We start from the raw sequence: 20,174 nt of genomic DNA on the forward strand, positions 1-20,174 counted from the left end.
TGTGATGGGTAGGCTGGCTCTTGGAAGATGACAAATGTTTGCAAGAACAAGCAGATAGAGTGAAGTGGAGCAATGTGGAAGGGGTAAGTCAGGGAGAAGGAAGGGCCTTTGAAAGATGCAAAGGAGCAGCTACCTGACTGAAGGAAAGATGGATAAAAAAATGTTGTGGAGAGAGTAGCTGGGTGAGTAGGTTTGCATTTGGCACGCTCAGATATGCTTGCTTTGGGAACCAGCCTCTTGGCAGGGTGCCTGGGACAGGTTGCAGTTGTCTCTGGGCAAATGAGAGTAGAGCTCCTTGCCCCTGGGACAGGGAGGAGGCTAGTGATTTTTGGCATAGCACAGCTAGTGAGAGGATCGTGATGGGAGGAGCTGACAAACAGGGAGGTGAGAAAACTCATGCTGACTGCAGGATCTGAAGAAGATCCAGGAACAGAGCAGGCTGTCGGAGCTGCCAGTTGGGGAGGGACGGATGATGGCTTCGCAGGAGCAGTTTTGGAGGGTGACATGCAGCTGGAGAAGTCTGAGGAGGCTGAATCCTGGGCTGGATGTGCTGCTGTGCAGGTCGTGTCTGCCAGGTCACTGAGGAGCCAGCCGTGCTGGAGCTGCCTGTGCAGAGCAGCATCACCGCTCCCAGCTGCCTGCCCTGCCTGGCTGACAGAAGTTGCCACCTTCTGTGGTGGAGTGTCCCCAGGACCGCAGATGGGTTTTTAATCTGCTTCTGAAGTAACTTTTCAGAAGGTTTTAATAACTAGCAGGCAAAGTCTCAGGGCCTCATAAAACTGTCCTTGCTAAAGTGAACTTTCTGGTCAGGTGATGCCTCCAAATACGTTTCTTTCTTCCTCTCGTGGAAGATCTCCAACTTTGGATATAAGAATTCCTTAAGTTTACAAATTTCAGTAACATGATCTTAATTAGGCACTGTGGTTGGTGCTAAGCTGGAAAAAATATGAAAATAAAATGTTCTTAAAAGCCTCTGTAATATAACCACAAATCCTAAAGTGCTTTAGTTGTCGTAATGCTAGTGTTGCATGGCATCAGTCTTGGAAAGAGATGCAGTTGTCCCTGTCTGAACTGTTCGTTTCATACCTTAATCTGTTTAGGTTTATTTTAGATGTAGCCCTACATGTGAATTTCCTAGGCGTGGTGTCCATGGCTGGAGGAAAATTATATCCCTCTGATTTTTAATTTTGCGTTACTCATACAGATTCAGCCATAATTTTATCTTAATGTAGGCTTGAACTGTTTCTGGTCCTAGAATAGGTATGTACACAGGTATCTGGAAATAAGCAAAAATATTTAGAATACCCCTGTTGCATATAGAAGCATCAGTTGCCTTACTCCTGTTGTAGGTACCTGATCAGACAGTAAAATGATATATGCTAGCTGGAGCCATACCAGCAAAGTTTTGGCTTGCTTTTGATTTCTTTACTATTTTTTTGGGATATTAGAAGCCTCTTCAAACCGATATGTACCTTTTGGTAAAACAAATGCTTCCTCTGAAGCTCAAAACAAAGTCTTGATGCTGTTGCCTCCCCTGTTCCACATAGGAAAAATGTGAGATTGTTTTTCAGAGGGACACCAGCTTTTTCTCTGATCTGCTTTGTGGTGGGGCCACCGTGCTGCTGACACAGGCTGGAGGACCTTTTCCACGCTTCCTGCTAGAAGTACAATTCCTGCTTTCTCAGTTCTTGCTTAGAACTTGATAAAAACAGATAATTGTTTGAACCCCTTTGATATAATGGAGGTGACTTGAAGAAAAGGCAATATTAAAGTTTACAGTAGGGGCAGAGCAAAAAGAATTGTTCTTCCTATGTTTATACATGTTCTAGAAAAACACAATAAAATACCAATTAAGTTCTTAGGCGCTAATTTGCCGTAAAATATTTGCACAGTTTGAAATACTAAACTACATGGTTTCCACTGAGGTCAATAAACCACTGAAAGGCTGGAATTTTTTGACTGCAGTGCTGGAAGAGGATTTTGTAAGACGTAGACAAGCTTTCGATAATGTAGTTTCCTTTGTGGGTAATAAAAGGCTTGTAGGCACTCCAGAGCAGGCTGTGCTTCATGCCAGCGTGGAACATATAAAGTATTAGTTTGCCTTATTATTGCTGCGTGATGTGGTGTAAATTTCCTGGAAATGAATCGGGCCAAAGAGAGCAGAAAAAGGTACGTAGTGTTCCAGTGTAGTCCTGTGCAATCACAGCGGTAACTGCACTTGGCTGTGGCACATTTGAGTTTTCCTTTTACTGTTTACAGCTTTACTGAGACAGAAGTAAACAAACCGGTCCTGCTCTTCCCATCTTCTGTTATTTGTCATCGCAGACCTAAAAAGGAAAAAATAGCTCTCCACATAAGCCAGCTTTTAAAGATACACGTGGTTTTTGTTAAGATAAATTACTTTCTTTTGCAGAAAAATGATCCCTCCTTTTTGTGTGTGTGCTGAACTTATTATCCCTTCACTTCTTACTCCATAGTGATTTCTGATCTCTATGTTTTCAAATAGAGCCTCAAAAATAGAGATATAAATTCTTCCTTCTTCTTTATTTTCCATGTGTGGCCTCATACAGCTCGAGATGTTGCTGTGCAGAAGATTGAGACAATTATAAAAGAACAGTTTGCTGTCGAAATGAAGAGTAAAGAACATGAAATTGAAGTTATAGATCAGGTATAAACATTTGGTTCTTAAAAATACGTAAGATTCTGGTATATGAGGGTTCAGGGGGATTGCTGCAATGGTTATCCATTACTATATGTTACCTCTTATTTCCTTAGCGCCTGATTGAAGCGCGGAGGATGATGGATAAGCTGCGTGCCTGTATTGTGGCTAACTACTACGCATCTGCTGGTCTCCTTAAGGCTGGAGAGGTAAGAACTACTTTGGGAATAATACAAAGTTAGGAAATATTTGCGAAGGAAGATGTGTAGTTCGCTGGCTGTTTGGCTGATGTTTGGTTTTGAGATGTGGCTTTCTGAAATGGTGGACTACGAACTGCAAATGGGGCGGCAGTGGGAGAGGAGACCTGGGCCTCAGGTATTTGGCAAAGGTGAGTCTTCAAGGAGCAGTTGAGAAGTTCTTCAGCAGCCGTTGGTTCTGGTGTCTGAAATACTCGGCGTTTATTTTTTTTCAGTGGTTCTTGCATGAGAGCACCTTCCTTCTCACACGTTGCACAGTTTGTCCTTGCAAAGCCCTGAAAAGTGGGGAACATGTTTTCCTGTTTCACAGGAATGGAGTGGAAGCAGATTGGTTTTGGAACTTCTCAGGGGAAAAAAAAAATAATCAAGATTTCTTGAGGCTCACGAGCTCCATGAAACCATCTCTCTTTACCCTGGCAGCCAGTCTGTTAACAGCTTGATGAACAGGCTGATGGCAGCAGTAAAGCAGGGGGTAAATCAAGGAGATATCACAGAGAGATTAGTAATTCACAAGGAGATTAAAAAAAATCCCAAACCCTGTTACTTAAACATGAGTTCTGAACACTCTGTCTGTAATGGGCTGGTAATTGCAGGGTGTTCATGACTCATGTGGACTCCTGATTGACATGTAGTTCACTACTAGTGTAGGTAGGTATTTAGTTATTGTCTTTTCAATTCAGGGAGTTGATCTGATTTCCAGTAAAGATCCGAGCTGATTTTTGGAAGCTATAGGTGGGTGCTGCAGGCCTGGGTTTTACTCTAGACCCACAATAATTTCTCTTCCAAGCAATGGCTCGCACTGGTACTCCTGATTTTCCTACTGTGATTTCCAGAAGACTTGGAGTGGGGTAAAAACTAAAAGGTGCAGCTTGTTTTTCCCTCACTGAACTTGAGTTGAGCAACTCGAGTTGAAAAAGGTTATGGTAGTATTGAGAGGCCTGGAGATCCCTCTTTTCCCCCCTTGATTTTTGTGTAGGTGGCAGAAGAATGTGAACTAGGTTCTAATCTTGGAAAGTGCTGCTATCCATTGTCATTGTGTGTCAGCCAGAGCTGTGCTGTCCCCTGTTATTGTTCTGCCATGCAAGCTGTTTGTTTATTCCTTGCTGATTTCCAGGCTTGCCAGAGGTAACAACTTTTGCAATTGTTTCAAAGTATCCACAAAACTTGCTGGTGCATCCTTGTTTTATTCAGTTTTACTGTGGTTTTTATGAGCTTGTTTGCTACTTCAGCTGTATCTTCAATTGCATTTTTAATTTTTTCTAAAAGTGCTGATTTAGATTAAGGCTAAATCAGTTTTTATTTTGAAATTTTTTATTTCTATTTTCTTCGTTGTCTTTTTTTAATGTGTGGTTAATGTATGTTTGACGTGGCACTGAATGATTGTCTTGTTTTCACTTCAGGTAGAATGGGAGTCTTTGTAGTTGAATTCAGAACTTATAGGAAGATGATTTTCAAATTCCTAACCTGTTCTTATAAACAGTTCTTCAACTCAGTGCTGCTGGGTTTTGAGGCTTGTGATTCCATATGATTACGTCTATTATGTTTTCCCACGAATTAGTGGATGAGGTGTTGGTCATTTTACTTCACTAGAGGTTAAAAAAAAAAAGAGCAAAAGAGAAGATAGGTTCTTGGTGGTGGTTTGGTTTCGGGGATTTTTGGTCATGCTCCGTGTGTGTCCTCCCTGTTGGATATATGGATATAACTCTCTTAAATGGGTAATTGAGAGTTTGTAATCTAATGGACAATTGGAAAGAAAGCTCTCAAATGAACCTTTAAACTCCGAGTGGGGCAATGTTGAACTCCACTCCTGCTGCCACCTCTTGAGGGCAGTTCTGCTGCTCCATAGCAGTGCTGGTGTCTGTCCCCATGCCACCCGCTCTGTCATGTTGGCAGAATTTTGTGTCAGGGAATTTACATGGACTAAAAATGGCTCTGCAAATGAAAACAAAACAAAACAAAACACAACACAGACAACAAACAAACAAATCCCGAATCAGTTTCTTGATTTGCTTTTCTTTGTGAGCTGCCCCCTCCCCATGAATAATTGTGCCAACCTGACTGATCTGGGTGGTTCAGGCAGGGAAGAAGAAAAGCCTCTTTCAGCTGGTGCTGTCTGCAAAAAATGCTGCCAGTGCAACTCCAGTGTGAGCCTGTCTGCCAGCGCTCATCAAACCAAGGTGACAGTGAGGGCTGGTGGCTGGGAGAAGTGGCCAAGGGACCTTTTCTTTAAGTGATGGGTGTTGTCCGTGCTACTTTTGCAGTTAAAAGGAAACACAAGAGCAAAAGAAAAAGAAAAAACGACCTTTGTCACAGTAATGAAATTTAAAAAAAATTAAACACTCTCATGCCTAATCTTCCTCATTGTAGGTTTAGGAGGATCTAAGATTAGCTCTAAGATGTCCACTTTGAGGAAAGTTTGCAAGCATGCCTAAGCACTATTCTTTATCCTCCCTTAAGCTTTGGGAGCAGACAGGGCACTAATACACGTAGTTTGCCTCAGAGGCATTGACAAAACTACCAGTCAGTATGAAAACTAAAGAGCCTGATGCACTTACCTGCCCCACTTGCCTGCAAGAATCGGGCAGCTCTGGCTTCCTGTGTATGGTAAAAGACCCTGGGTGTCTGCAGAGGAAGGGAAGATATTATTTTCAAAAGGACACTATAGGTATTTGAGTAGGCTGCAGTCCATTCCAATACCAGGTGCTTTCTGAGATCAGAAGATCTGAAAGAACAGACTCAATTTGGGGTGCTGTTTCCGTAGAACCATATTAAGCTTTTATCTTCTGCGGCATCTGTTTTTCCAGCTGATTAAATATTTGCTCTTTTTTCACACATTGACTTTCTCTTTTCTGGCACAGCTTCATTTTTATGCAGGCTGCAGGGAAATAGTGACTGGATCTGCCTGACCTCTTTGTTGCAGGGAACCAGGTCATGTGAGGCGACAATTCTTAATCACCCTTCAATCAAGAAATTCTTGGAATCGCCCTCCAGATCGTCGTCTCCAGCTAACCAGGGCTCAGACACTCCATCTGCCAACCACTCTGAGAGCGACTCGCTCTCTCAGCACAATGATTTTCTCCTGGACAAAGACAATGGCAACTTGGATGCAGACGAGCGGCTGACAAACAGCCTGGACCAGAGACAGAGCAGAAATACTGGCCGGGTAAAGTAAAACTCGAGCGGTGGTCAAGTTGTTGGAGGTGTGTGCTCTGTCTGGACTCGGTGCTGGCACCAGGAGCTCTTCATGTTTTCACCCACCTTGCTGAAGATCTGTTTCTTACTCTCTCGAACCGCTTGCTCCCGCTCTCTCAGCCTGGCTTTGCTGAAAGGCTAACTGAAGCGTATGTAACTTGGGTGACTCCTCTTCACTCAGTCTTGTCCAACAGAGGGGTCGGCCAGGCAGCGGTGACAGTGTTCGTGTGAGCACAGCTGTCTGCTGCTGTCTCGGCTCTAGCTTCTGGGGAAGGAGGTGTTCCACAGCTTGAGCAAGGGGTTTTGCTGTGCAGATGGGAGTCAGGTCAAGAAGGGCAGAGCCCGCAGCACGATGTGCAGGGGGACTGCATTGCTCAGGGGGGTTGAATCGCTGGAGTTTGGGGTTTGACCTGTGGTGAAAACACAGTAACATCGTTGGATTAGCTCACCCTGGGAGTGTGAGCTGGTAGAGCCTGGGTGCATAGTTTGAGTTGTTTTTCTCTTGGTGGCACTGCTTGCTGTTGTGCTAATATCACTGTTTCGGTTTAACTGAACCAGACTGACCCAGGTTAAGAATACCTCCTTTCATTTTTTCACCATACTTTCTTCTGGGTTGTTTTTGACCTGGATCCACTCCCTTTCTGGTTGACTGTGCAGCTAGAGAAATGCTTTAGCTGTCGGCTGCACTTAGCTCCACCGGGGAGGCTCTGTCAGTGGCTGCAGGTGAAATGTGCCTTAGTAGGTGAGACAAAACTCTTCCATTTCCTTTCTGTTCTTTTAAACTGTACAGCCCCTAATCCAAACCAGGGATGGATATATCACGTTGCATTTGACTGCATTCTGCAACTAAACAAGTCGCAATAATATGCAGCAGAAAGAGCAATGATTCTGCCTCCATTAAGCAGCGTGATACCCTTGATAACCTGGCTGCAGTTTGCTGAAACCCTGCCTAGGGTCTGTAGCAGAAGGCAGATACATGATATATAATGTGCACCTAACTATGTCGTAAACCACCAGACCAATATAAGTTGTTTCTGCACTGGGGGCATTGATGGAGGAGTTGTGTTGCTTGGGTGTAGCACGTTGATGCATCTTTGACCAATGCAGCCTGTGGCCCAGAAATGGAGTCTTGGCCACTGCTTAATAGCTAAGGTTGTGTTATGGGGTTGCTTAGGCTGGATTTATTACACCCAAGTATTGCAGTGAATGTATAGGCTTATGTTGGTGACCTGGCATGGTAGACTGCTATCTCTGTTGAGTTGGAGCTGAATTCTTGTCTCAAGGGAAGCCTCAGTTCTTCACAGTGAAGCAATGCTGGAGTCCCTCAGAGCAGCAGAGGCTGGCAATCAGGAAGATTTTCAGAAGCCTCTCACGGGAGATTTAGCTTTGTTTCTGATTAGTGACAAACATGATGCCACTTTAGCAGTGCGTGGTTTTTTTCAGATAGTGCAGTGGCAGTGCTTTTGAAACCCAAGCTGAAATCGTGGCTCAGATCCATGGTATGTCACATAATGTGTGCTCAGTTAAGCCGTGCAGTATAGCAGTATATCATTGTTGCATGCCTGAGTCGCTTAAACGTGCCTAGATAGCAATTTAAGTATTTTGGGGGATGATTTCGTTGTTGGCCTCTCATTTAACTATGCAGGTTTACTTTTTTTAACAACACCTTGCTTTTCTAGTGCCAAACAAAATGATGTTTAAGAGGAATGTTTGGTTTTTTGTTTGCGTTTTATTTTTTTCCCCTACCCTCAGGACAGTTCGGGTGTTTCAAGCTCTCAAAAACCAGGACAACGAAATGCCGGACTGTCAAATGATGAAACTTCACGGCTTTATGTGAAGAAAACTATCGTGGTTGGCAACGTCTCCAAGTTAGTATCCCGAGTCTAAGGGATGGTCCTTTATTACAGGATTAAATGGAATAGGAGGTTAAAATCAGGAAACAAAATTGCTGGGCTGTCACAGTATGAGATATTACCTTTGAATAATCACTGTACTCAAGGCTGCCCTTCTTGAGTGCCCACATGAATTCTTTTGTGGGAGGAACAGGTGTTTCAGTGATTGCTTTATTTATAAATATATGTGTACACACACAGATATATATATGGAGGTTTTAAGATCTGTTTCTCTCAAGGGGAGTCTTTCAGCCTTTTTTGACCAGTTAGAAATCCCAATGTTTTCCATGAAAATTTGGGAAAGCAAGTTGTCCTAATGGCTAATTCAGTGTGTCCATAGGGACAATGTGAGGGCTTTTTTTGTTTGGTTTTGGTTTTAAACCCAAAACAAAGACGTAAACAAAACCAAACAAACAACCAATCCCCCAAAACACCAAGCCACCAGAATGAGGAAAATTGTGAAAGTCCAGCACAGTCTGAAGAAATTAATTTCTACAGAACTTGTGCACTTTGAGAAAATCAGTGAAGAAAGGAATTCATTTTAGGAAGCTTATGGACAAGTCCAGGTTTCAACTCTCCACCCTCACACTACTCAAGTCAATCTTTTCCTCTTGTGTAGGAAGTAGCAAACATTTGCTGATGAGGCTAAACAGTGTTAGAAATGTGTCTTGAAAATCTACCTAAGCCTGGACCCAGACCAACTGTTGACATTAAATTTCTTAAAAATGTATAAGAGTTGTTATTTTGTGTGGTTTTGGTAGCAGAGTGGCTGATGTGATCTGGTGGCATTTTGCTCCCTGATATCCCAGAAAAAGATAGGGAGAGGGATTTGACAGTGGTAGAATGTTAAAAGCTTTTGTATTTAAGAAAAGAAAAAAATAAATGGATAGACTTTTTGTGGGAGTTGTGCACTACAATAGAGCAAATGTGTTTAAAGTGTAGAGTAGCTACCTGTGGGATCTGTGTCTCTGTCTGGATGAACTGTTGGAGTAAGGAATAACAAATAGAACTGTACAGGGGCAAGGTTCACATAGGCATTTTAACATCCCCGAATTTTTTGCATCATCTTTCCAAGAATACTTTTTGTGGTATTTATCTATTTGAGGTTTTCATTTTGTGTTTAATCTTTTATTTCTTTGCCAGGTACATTCCCCCTGACAAGAGAGAAGAAAATGACCAGTCAACCCATAAATGGATGGTGTATGTCCGAGGCTCCCGTAGAGAACCCAGCATAAATCATTTTGTCAAGAAAGTTTGGTTCTTCCTCCATCCCAGTTACAAGCCTAATGACCTGGTAGAAGTGAGGTAATAAGGAATTATTCCAGTCGCTATTCCAGTCTTCATGCTTGCCAGGCTTATAGTGCCAAGTTTCTTAGAAAGTTAGTAACTTCTTTTCCTGGTTTACTGTTTCACATCTGTCTTTAACCTCTGGCTTGGCTTGACTTACTCCAAAATAATAGAAAAAAGGTATTTATGTAGCAAATGTGCCAAACAGTTTTGTTTGTTTGTTTTAATTCCCTACTGAGAAAAAGCATTCAGTTTTTGCATTTCATGTTATTCTTGTGAGTCTGCATCTCCTGTATTACATTGTGCTGTGCAGGTTAGACTTCTGTTTCTAAAAGAGGCGTTTTCTACCTCACACCCAGTCCAGCGTGGAAGAGAAAGAAGAGCCTCAGAAAACTGTTTTGCCCATATTTTTAGTGATACTTGTGCATTTGGGCAAGAAATTGTATCCCTCTCCCAAATATTTCTTTTTGTGCCTTTCTCAATTTGCAGTATCTGATGTCAGAGCCATTTGTCTTCTTTTTTAATCCCATCTGGTTAATTGATTTCTTGTCACACAGTCCCAGTCATCATAGTGAACACTAATGTCCTGGATAGCCTTTAAATCTCTTGCATTTTGTTTTGTTGCAAAACTACATTTGGGATTTATGATAACAAAAAGTTGAAATACAAAGTTACTGTAAATCTTAGAGATAAATATGTACTTCTTTTTCAGCTTGAAGAATGACAGCGGTTGAGTTAGCTTTTTCCTTGTTGTCTGTGTGGTGTTCTCTTGGTGTTACATGAAGGGTGTGCCTTCTTGCTACTAGATAGGGAATACCAGAAAGTGATTGAAAAATGCTGCATTGAAAACTCACCTTGCTGCTGTGTCCTGGCAGCTGACTCGGGGTTTTTTGAAACAAGTATTTTTCATTTGTCATTACACAACCATCTTTTATTTTAAAGATACTTGTTTCCCACGTTCTCCCATCCAACAGTGTTTTACTATTTTCTTCCCCGTCCCCTTGTGCAAAGTAAAAATATGGTTTCAGCAGTCCAGTGCTGCAAAATTCTCATTTCTGTGATTGTGTTCCCTCTGTGGTGAATAGCAGGCCTGAAGATAGCTTTAGTTGTCAGCTAGAAAAGCAGCCTTTGGCTTCCTGAAAAAGAGAAAGCTATACTGCTTCTGCCTCCAGAATGTGAATCACCATTTGTTTGCAGAGAACCTCCGTTTCACCTGACCAGGAGAGGCTGGGGAGAATTCCCTGTGAGAGTCCAGATACACTTCAAGGATAGCCAGAACAAGAGGATCGATATCATACACAATTTGAAGGTATTTCAACAAAATACTTGAGAGAAAGGCAATTAAATGAGCTCTCCTGCATAATGTAGAAGAGGCTCGGCTTGTGTGTGTTCTTCTGCCTCTCTCTGCTGTATGTCCTGCACATGAGTAATTGAGCTGGAGAATCAGAAAAGATCCAGGAAAGCCTCTTACCTTGGCAATATTAGAGGTGATGCTGTAGCCGAGGAACCCAGCCTTGCAGAAACTGGAAGCAGCAAAGCATTTACATGTTGCTGCCCTACAGTTTGAGATTTTTGTCGTACTCTCACTGTTTTTTAAGTTGACAGGGTGCTGCAGGACTATGTTTCTGTTGGTAAAATGATGGCTAGATCTGTTCTGTTCCTTCAGCACTAGCACATATGAGCTGGAGATGATATCTGTTGGTAGAGTGGGCAGGTGGAGCTGACCTTGCCCATTCATTCCTTCTTCCTTTTGACAAGAGCCTTCTTTTCCAAGTCATTCACCTGTCCTGTGACACACGGGGGGATTGATAGTATGCAGCAGTCCTGCAAAACTAAAAACTAGGCCATTGCTCTTGTTTTTCTTTTGATTAGTAGTCTCTAGCATTAGTGGCATTAAGTCCCAAGCTGGTTTAGTTTCCTGTTTCTTTGAGCAGCATGATTAATTTTATTTAAACCCTTCCTGCATTGATGAGTTTTCTGCTAAAGTAGATGTGTCATTGCAACCCCAAATATAAACAGTAGAGAAGGCTGAAAATATTTCCCTGGAACTTAGGGACATTTAATGCAGGTAAAGAGTAAAGTATGTTTGGAGAGGTATAATTTGGGGAGAAATTGGTGAGGATATGATGGACATTATGCAGTGAAAATAATAAATAGGACAGTCCTTGAAGAATCCTCTTAGACTGAAATAATATTTCCCCAACAATCTCATTTACTTCAGCTTTTCTACTTCTTTCTACTTTGGTGTGGGCTTTGGGTCCTGCTTGGCTTTTTTGCAGAAGAAAGGGTACTTCAGAGCACACAGATTTTGTACCTTGTGGCCTCAGAAAATCATATGTGCTGCTGCTCAACTTAGTTTCAACTCTTTTAAAATGAATTGTATTGTAAATTCTAGCTAATATATTGTTTCACTCTGGTTAATATAAATATATTGTATTGTTTTACCCAGTTGGACAGGACCTACACAGGCCTGCAGACACTTGGTGCAGAAACGGTGAGTCAACAGATATGGGATGGATGTTTTACTTTAATTCCCTTAAACATGTTAAAAAACATACATGGGACTAAGTACAGAGTCTGACCCATTTGATTTCACAATTTCTGGAACGTAGATTTTACTCTCTTGTTAAATGAAATTATTATGACACCTTGTCACTATTCATGACAACAGTCATTTTTTCCCCTTTCTAGTTAAGGGGAGACTGTTTCAGCTCTTCTTTCCTAAAGAACTTAACTTGTCCTACAGTTTTAATTTTTATATCTTTGTGGAGCTTCTGGTGCCAAATGTCTTGATTTGCATTCTGATGTGCTGCAGATCACATACATACAGAATTTAAGTTAGAAGGATCACTCAGTTATCCTGCTGAAATCTTGTAGTATGTTAAGTACTTCTAAGTTTCTGCGTCTGTCAAGATTTAGTATCTTCATGGAAAATGAACTCTTAAAATTTAAAATAAATGAATTAATAACTCATAATTTGCTGTATCTCTGAAGGGGTTTTTTTGTATTATTTTCCCCATGTTGTACTGTAGTGAATGGAAATTTTTATGGTGAAATTGCATTACTTCAGCTTTTCAGTCTGTGGAGAAAACATTATTGTGGGATGTCTACTGTGATTAAAGAACACTTTTGAAGAGTAGATAGTGTGATGTGTTTCTCAAGGCTGTATCAAAAAAGGCAGAAAAGGCAAACTGCAGTTTTCTGTGTGTCCCTAAGGGGATGTGCAGTCCTGTCCTTAGTGGGATGCTTGGAGCTGGGCTCTTTATTCCTTCCACTATTCACATTCCCCCACAGATTGAGAAATGTGCTATTTTACTGGAGGGGGTTAAATGTTGCAAGATTTTTGTCTTAGCTCAGGTGCTGCGAACCTCTGAAATGAATGGAAATGTTATGTGGAGGTGGAGGGAGGAGAGGGAGAGGTTTCTAGACATTAAAATAAAGAGAAAAGACATAGTTGTTTTCATGTTTTCTGTCTTTACATAGCTACCGAATGTTAATGTCGTCCTTTCTTTCTGAAAGGTAGTGGATGTGGAGCTACATAGGCATTCCCTTGGCGAGGAGTATCTCTTCTCCCAGTCTTCAGAGTCTGACCTTTCTGACGTTCCTACATCTTTACCGCTGCCGTTGAGTATCCCAGCACCAGTCAAAGCTTCTTCGCCAATTAAACAGTTGCGGGACTCCAGCCCAGATGCTTCTGTGGACAAAGGTAAAGTGAATGGGGGTTGGTGAAATTTGAATTCTTGGAACTTCAGCTCTTCTGGACACCTTTCTTTAATTGCTCTTGTGCTTTAAATGTTGCTAGTGCTACCTGCTCCTTGCTCACGCAGATGATAATTTCCTCAATGTACAGAAATTGTTATGGTTTATATGGGTTTTTGGCTTGGTTTGGTTTGTTTTTTAACCTGGAGTTTGTTGAGTGGGCTCTGTATTGCTAAATGTGGTGAATATGGAGCTTTCTGCACCAGATGTAATTGGAAAAAATTGTTGAACAGCACTTGTAGTTTTGTTCTTGGCAGACTGTTTTCAGAGGGATTTTTAGGTTTCCGCATATTTTGGAGACTCTGCATGCATTTAAGGAATTAGTCTAGTGGTGTGTTCAGTTATATATGTCAGTGCCTAACATGAGTTGACTGGGGGGAAACAAAAGTGGCTACACAGCAATGGTGTTGAGAGTGAAAAGGATGTTGCAGTGTCTGTCTTTCTGAGAACTGGCACCTGTACATGTAATGGTCTCATTGTCACCTTCCCTCGTAAGATGAGAACATGCAGCGCCCTTTGCAATGGGGCAGCAGTTGATGCCTCAGGATTATTTGAATTGCCTGAAACAAACTAATTCTGGCCCCTTGGGTACACTGTTACGATTTTTGATTAGTGTGAAGTAGGAAAAACTATGCCTCTGTTAGCATTTACCTTTCTTTTCCGAAATACACGGTGTCAGGGCTTACACAACAGGCTTGGGTTAACTGGGCTGAGAAACAAGGGTGTCTTTTATGGTGTGCACATTTCAGTGTGAGAAAGTTGCTGCAAACAGCAACTTTATATTTCAAAATACAGTCGCATGCAACATGGTCTGATGCCTTTTTCTTTAATTTATTCTGACACTGCTGTGTCCAAGGAAGGGCTTTAAGCTGGTGTCTTGCACGGTGCGCTCTCTGGTAGGCGCCGCGACACCACAGGTGCTGCTCTGCCTCAGCGAGAAGAATGTCCGCTGTTTAAATGCATTGTTTTCTTGTGGCCAGAAAAGGAGAAAAGCAAACAAATTTTAAATGCACAAGCTTTTTATTCAAACAGGAAGATCCGCAGCAGCTTTAGGCGAGCAGTGCCACAGCCAACAGGAAGGAAGCAAAGCTGCCTCTTTCGTACACTGATGGGCGGTGGCTTCTCTCAGCTCCAGGCTGATTGATCTTCCCCTGCATCGGATGAGGTGGATTCCTTAACCCAGGTCAAGAGGCAGTAGATGGTCTCCTTGTGCTCTTACTCCAAAAAATGCAATGCAGGATTCTCTGCGAAGGAAATCCAGCCTTAGTCCTGTGGAGCCCTAACCAAGGACACTTGAAACTACCAGCAGCTTTTGGTCAATGGAGGGGTCTTTCCAAGGAAATGTGTAAGAAGTGGCTGATCGCCTGCCACTGCTGGACAGGTTGCTCATGGTGGCATTTTATTCTTGTGTTCAGAGACAGATCCAACAGGCTTGCACAGGAAGGAACCCCTACTCCACTTCTCCCCATTCAGCGCTGCCCACCAGTTATTTTTCCTTCCTTCTAGAGCGTGTTTGTTGTACCTGAGTTCTGTTTGTGTAGAGAAGCACAGTAAGGAATTAGATGTCTCCGCCTAAGAACTATTTCTCTTCTTTTCCCTGTTTTAATCAGGATTCCCTGGGAATGCTGAAACCGAAAGACATGCCACGTTTTATTCCCTGCCATCTTCGATAGAGCGGACTCCCACCAAGTTAGCCACACAGAAAGTTGCCTTTGGTTCTCATGGAAATTCAGCCTTTCAACCCATTGCAGCTAGCTGTAAAATAGTGCCGCAAGGTCAGAGTCCAAGCCCTGCAGAGTCACCAGGAAAGTCCTTCCAGCCTATCACCATGAGTTGCAAGATTGTATCAGGTGAATGTTAGTTTACCTACCCTGGAAAACAAGAGAGTGAACCAGTTGGACTTGTTTTGTGTCCTTTCCCTGATTTCCTGCTAATATTTGAACATCAGGCAGTAGGGAACTCTAGAATAAGGAGCTAAACACACTTCTTAATGTTCAAGAAAAAAAACCCCAACAAGTGTGAAATGCTTCACATCAGATCAAAAGCAGGGTGAGAGCTGTTCTGTATGCTGTTCTTGAATGTTCTTAAAAAGTATGAAAAGTCTTTAACTGGACTGCTACCCACAGAATGATCCAGGCAAGGATGCATCTTCCATGTGGGCCATTTGTTTGTGGGAAGAATTCATTCTTCTCCCTCCAGCTTTCAGACAGCTGGGACGGATTAAGAAGAAAACTTATTTTCTGATTATTGGGTGAATAATTAGATTCAGCCTTGTAGACTGAAATGGTCCCTCTTGTGCTTCTGAAATCTCCTCATATGGAACAATGGTCTTCCTCTTCCAAAAGTCCACCCTCTGTTAGATTAGATTGTCAGCTGATGCACTGAGCAGTCACGGTGCTGGTCAAGGTGCTGTTTACTCATCTCACTCATAGTTCCTTCCCTGCCTGGGCATGATGCCATCCACTGGATGATGTTTTACATCGCAAAGTTTTAATGTTCAGCTCACCATGTCACGTGTTGTGAAGCTGAAAGATGACCTCTTACATCCCTTCACTTTCCAGTGTTTAGGGTAGAGAGGATGAAGCACCAGGTATCATCAGTCTATGTGATTTCTGATGATCTGCTCCCAGATAATGTTGCTCAAGTGCATCTGGTTTGTTGGGGTTTTTTATTAAATTTCAATATTGTTCATTGACATCTTAAAACTGTACTCAGGCTGATTTACATTTGAACCTGTGCCAAGTGCTTTCTTCCTTCTTAATAAGCTCTTCTCTTGATCTTCTTTTCCCAAGGCTTCCCAGAAAGCAAGAATTACAGGGGCCGTCCTCTCTTTCTTATAATCCTTGGACTATTTTCTGTTGATCTTTGCTGTTTGAATGTTTCCCTACTAAATATTTTTCCAATGTTCTGCTGTCTGCTGAGAAGTGTCACCCCTTTCAGATTTCAAAAGCAGTTTCATAAGACATGAGGATTTTATTTGATCAGCGTTTATGTTCCATTTTAATTGTCAGTCACTGCCAAGAAGAGAGATTAACAGGCAGTTGAAGCCTAGCGTGCGTGCTGCTGTCTCTTTTTTCTGATCACTTCCTTGCCTGTCCTTTTCTCTGCATTTCTTGTTTACCCCCTCCTGCAGCATTTTTTCTTCTCTGGCTTTTCTCTCTCCTGGTCCTCTTACCCAGAAGTCACATGTTTTACAGTTTGGTTTCAAGGGCTTCTGCTGCAGTGAGAGCAGTGAACAGATAAGAGCATCCAACCTTTTTACATGGGCTGGTCGGATGTTGGCTCTGAGCACCTGTGGGCTCCACATGGGACAGAGAGCACCTGCCAGGGAGCTCAGCCCTCTGTCTTCATCTCCTTGGCCGGACTGATCTTGGCAGTGACAATGATTTAGGGAGTGTCCCTTGGGATTCAGGGACAGGCCACATGGCTCCTTGAGGTCCCTTTGAGCCCCACTTGTCCTGGTAGGCAGAGAATGTCCAGGGTAGGTATGAGCCATTGTGCTTTACATGCCTTTTCCTCTCCTGTCTCTTTCCTTCTCCAAGTCCTCACTCAGGCTGAAACGTGCTTTCTCAAAAAATGTTCCTTCTCTAAGCCATTTTAAAAAGTACTACTTTTGCTGTATTTTTTTTGTGTTCTTACAACATTTACAAGATAGAAGCGTTGGATTTTTGTCTTAAGGTTCTCCAATATCGACCCCTAGTCCATCTCCGCTACCTCGTACCCCAACCTCCACTCCGGTGCACATGAAGCAAGGCTCTGCTAGTTCAGTCATTAATAATCCGTATATTATTGTGGACAAGCCTGGACAGATGGTTGGAGCAGCAGCTACAAGCACAGGTGTGTAGTGTGATCACAGAAGGCAGTGACTTAGTCTTACCCGTTCAAGTTTATTCTCTCTTTAAAAAAATTATAATAGTATTTCAGCTTGCGAAGATGGAAGAGTACTTGGCAAAGAAAGAGGGAGGTATTGCTGGTTTTGTACAACTGACCTGTGTAACATGGGTAAGGGTATCTCAGACTTTAACATAAATACCTTTAGGAAACAGCACATAGTATAAGGCAAAATTGAATGCACAGATACCTCTTCAAAGAGAGCCTGTTCCTTGCAGGCAAACAGGGAAGGAGAGAAAGTGATGTGAGCTGTGGTGCACAGAGATCTAAACAGAAACAGGGCACAGGTGGTTGGGTGAGAACTGTATCGTGTGGGCCAAAAGCATGGAGAGCTGGCAGTGGCCTGCAGATCAGCCTTGGCTCCCAGTGGATGGTGCTCTAGATGTGTTGACGTGCAGACCCAGGTTACCAGGAGAAGAGCCATGCTGGTTTTTGTTACTGTTCTCAACTTCCAGCTGGTCCGATTCCAGCTGGTTTGGATTCCTCTAACTGGATTCCCTCGGTGCTGTGGTGGTGACATGCTGGAGCTGCAGGAGACGGGTGATGGGTATGGGAGTCAGTTGGTAAGCTTTGTATTGGAGCTGAAGGAAAGGTCACTGAAAAGTCATTTATTTGTTGTGATTTGTGGCCAAGAATTGCTACCTATTTAAAACCACACTTGTTTGTGTGTGTGTGTGTGTGTGTGTGGTTGCCAGCGTCTCAGAAGGATGCTCAGAGCTGTGTGGTAAGGTACAGCATCCATGTAACACATTACATCCATGTAAACAGTTTGCTGGTTGGAAAGTGCAAAAATTCGTGTCTTAATAACGGTTCTTCCTTTTGTGTAAAAGAACATAGCTGTCATGTTCATTTTAGCTTAATCACAAAGGGACTTGGTAGGGGGACCATAGTCATAAGTGAATTTTTTTGAAGTATATTTTGTGACTTTCTTGTTAACACTGAAGCTGTTTTACCTGTAGGGGTGGAGTTTTTGTTTGGTTGGGGTTTTTCTGCACTTTTTCTTTTCTGTTTCTTCTTTATCTCTGGCCTGACTGTCTGTGGTTTATCATGGTTTGGGTAACTTTTGTGTTCTCCTAGTAGGGGTTTGTACGTGGAAGGCAGGATCTGTAGATGCACCAGATGCTTTGGACGTACAAGTCTTAACGCTATTAAAGGTGCAGTTTCACACCACATTAGTGTGATGTAAATACAGGCTGGCCTGGAAGAAACTGCCTGCTGCCTCTCCCTCCCCTGCACTCCTGCTGTTTCCCCTGTGTCCTGCACAAGTCAGCTCAGATCAGTGGCAGAGCAGAAGATCAATACCCTCCTCTCCCCAGTCTGAGCTTTGTTGTCAGATGGCTCCTCACCAGACCCTGTATGAGGGAGCAAGAGAGCATGTGGAACTGGCTTTTTTGGCAATGGCAGCCAGGCTGGATTGAGCGTAATGTGATATTACAAAGTCACTGGGATGTTTTTGATAAGACTGAGATCATATTTAAAAAAAGGGGTGAGATCTGAAACTTTGTGCTCTTTGAAAGCCAGCCTTCCCAGACCCTGTTATTGCAAGAAATGGCTGCTTTAAATTTAAGCACAAATTGTAGTACAACTGTATGAGAGACTATTACTGTGTTTTCACAGGTATAGTCCCTGGCTTTGGCATCTCTTAAATGAAGCTAGCAAACCAAACAGTAACAAAACTGCTGCTGAGCAGGTATTGAGAACACACTGACAAGTTCACCACTGGACCCCCATCCATCTTGGGGGTCCAGGAGAAGGCTGTGGCACACAGCTCCACATGATGATTTTGCAAGAGCAGTCCTGCAGACTCAGGAGCTGATGTCTTCCTTCTTTATTTCTTCCTTTTCCTTGCCTTGCTCTGTCCTTTTCACTTGTTGCTGCTCACATTGTCTCTCCGTATCTGGCCTTTCCCCTCCCACTCCAGCCTCCTCCAGGCCTTCCCTATGTAAATTCAAAGCGCTTCTGGGCAGTGGAGGATGTTACACCTACGGCAGCAAATTCTGACTGGCAGCTCATTTATTCTCCTAATTTCACATAATTCACACCCGTGGCTGATACCTCAGCTGCCTGGGAAGGTACCTGACCATATGTTTGCCAGAAACACAGCTCTGAATGGAGAGTACCTTCTCCGGGGCATGAATTCTGCAGCTGGAAATTTGGTAGAGGATTTGTTTTGTGCCCATACCAACTCCCACTGACGTACCTCATGGAGAAAACAGAGCCAAAATGAGATGCTTCTTGTTAGTAGAGGTTTCATGTGTTTGGTGGCACCACTCCCTGTCCCTCACCCGACATCTGCTTTATTTCCTGAACGTAGGGAGCCCAACCAGCAAACTGAGCAGTGTTTGTCAGGCCTCTCACGGAACTGGATCTCCTGTATCAAAGACCCATGGGAGCAGTTTTGTCACCTCAGCTGTCAAGGTAATGTTCTCATTAGGTGCGTACTTTCCCTTTAAAATCCACCTTCCTAATAAATAGGGCTTTTTAGTAGTATAAATTCTGCATTTCAACCAAGTTCTTTTGATTGTCATTTCATGTGAAGGTTTACTGTGTCTAACAGATGGAGCCATATGGAAACATGGTGGTTATACAAGATGATAGTGTCACTTCCTGAACCTCTAATTAGACTTGCCTACACTTCTGTTAAAGGCACTGCTCTTTTGCTTTTCTACAAGGAAATCCATGGAGGGCATAGCTCTCAAAATGTCTTATCTTTCAAAAAAGCTCTTCTGTAGCTGACTTTGATCTTCTTCACCTTGTTAGTGGCAGTATGTGATTAAACCAGAGGTACCTACCTCAAAACCTTCACTCTCTTCATTATTTTTGTACAACGACTGCTCCTAGCAGCCTGAACATAGCTCGTTTAGTGGTTTTACAACTGTCTGCATTTAGAAAAATGTTTGCGTTAACAGTGGAGTAACCAAATGCATGAACAGTGATAAACAGGGTTCACGCTGCTGCTCTGCAAAGCCCAAAAGGTACAGAGCTGAACTGTCTCACATAAAATCTCTCCCACATCTTGTGCTGGGAAGGATATTTCTGGCAGGGAAGTGGCGTCAGTGAGGCTCTTTCTGAAAGCAGCTGGTGGGTGTGCTGCTGAAAACAGGAGCGTTTCCCTGTCTCCAAGTCACAGGAATATTAATGCAGGATATGGTGTGGTGGGGAAGGCTTGCAAATCAGCCTGCAGAGAGCATATCACTTTACATTTGGAATTGAAATGCTTCCTATGTCTGTTAGGGA

The 20,174-nt window shown here is 42.8% G+C and overlaps 1 protein-coding gene across 20 annotated transcripts in view; it reads left to right on the forward strand.

The window, feature by feature from the left end:
* Positions 1–20,174, forward strand: part of YEATS2 (YEATS domain containing 2) — a 46,715-nt gene that overhangs the window by 1,624 nt on the left and 24,917 nt on the right. For 12 of the 20 annotated variants that reach the window (XM_065074287.1, XM_065074288.1, XM_065074273.1 and 9 more), the window contains exons 3-13: positions 2,571–2,668; positions 2,776–2,868; positions 5,837–6,079; positions 7,861–7,976; positions 9,144–9,305; positions 10,485–10,596; positions 11,737–11,781; positions 12,807–12,993; positions 14,657–14,896; positions 16,725–16,883; positions 19,252–19,355. In XM_065074287.1, coding sequence (XP_064930359.1) covers positions 2,571–2,668; positions 2,776–2,868; positions 5,837–6,079; positions 7,861–7,976; positions 9,144–9,305; positions 10,485–10,596; positions 11,737–11,781; positions 12,807–12,993; positions 14,657–14,896; positions 16,725–16,883; positions 19,252–19,355 — 1,559 coding nt within the window. The remainder of the gene's footprint in view (positions 1–2,570; positions 2,669–2,775; positions 2,869–5,836; positions 6,080–7,860; positions 7,977–9,143; positions 9,306–10,484; positions 10,597–11,736; positions 11,782–12,806; positions 12,994–14,656; positions 14,897–16,724; positions 16,884–19,251; positions 19,356–20,174) is intronic. The other 8 variants (XM_065074275.1, XM_065074276.1, XM_065074284.1 and 5 more) reach the window with 3 other exon arrangements.

The sequence above is a fragment of the Columba livia genome, chromosome 9 (genome assembly GCF_036013475.1).
Source record: "Columba livia isolate bColLiv1 breed racing homer chromosome 9, bColLiv1.pat.W.v2, whole genome shotgun sequence".
NCBI lineage: Eukaryota > Metazoa > Chordata > Aves > Columbiformes > Columbidae > Columba > Columba livia.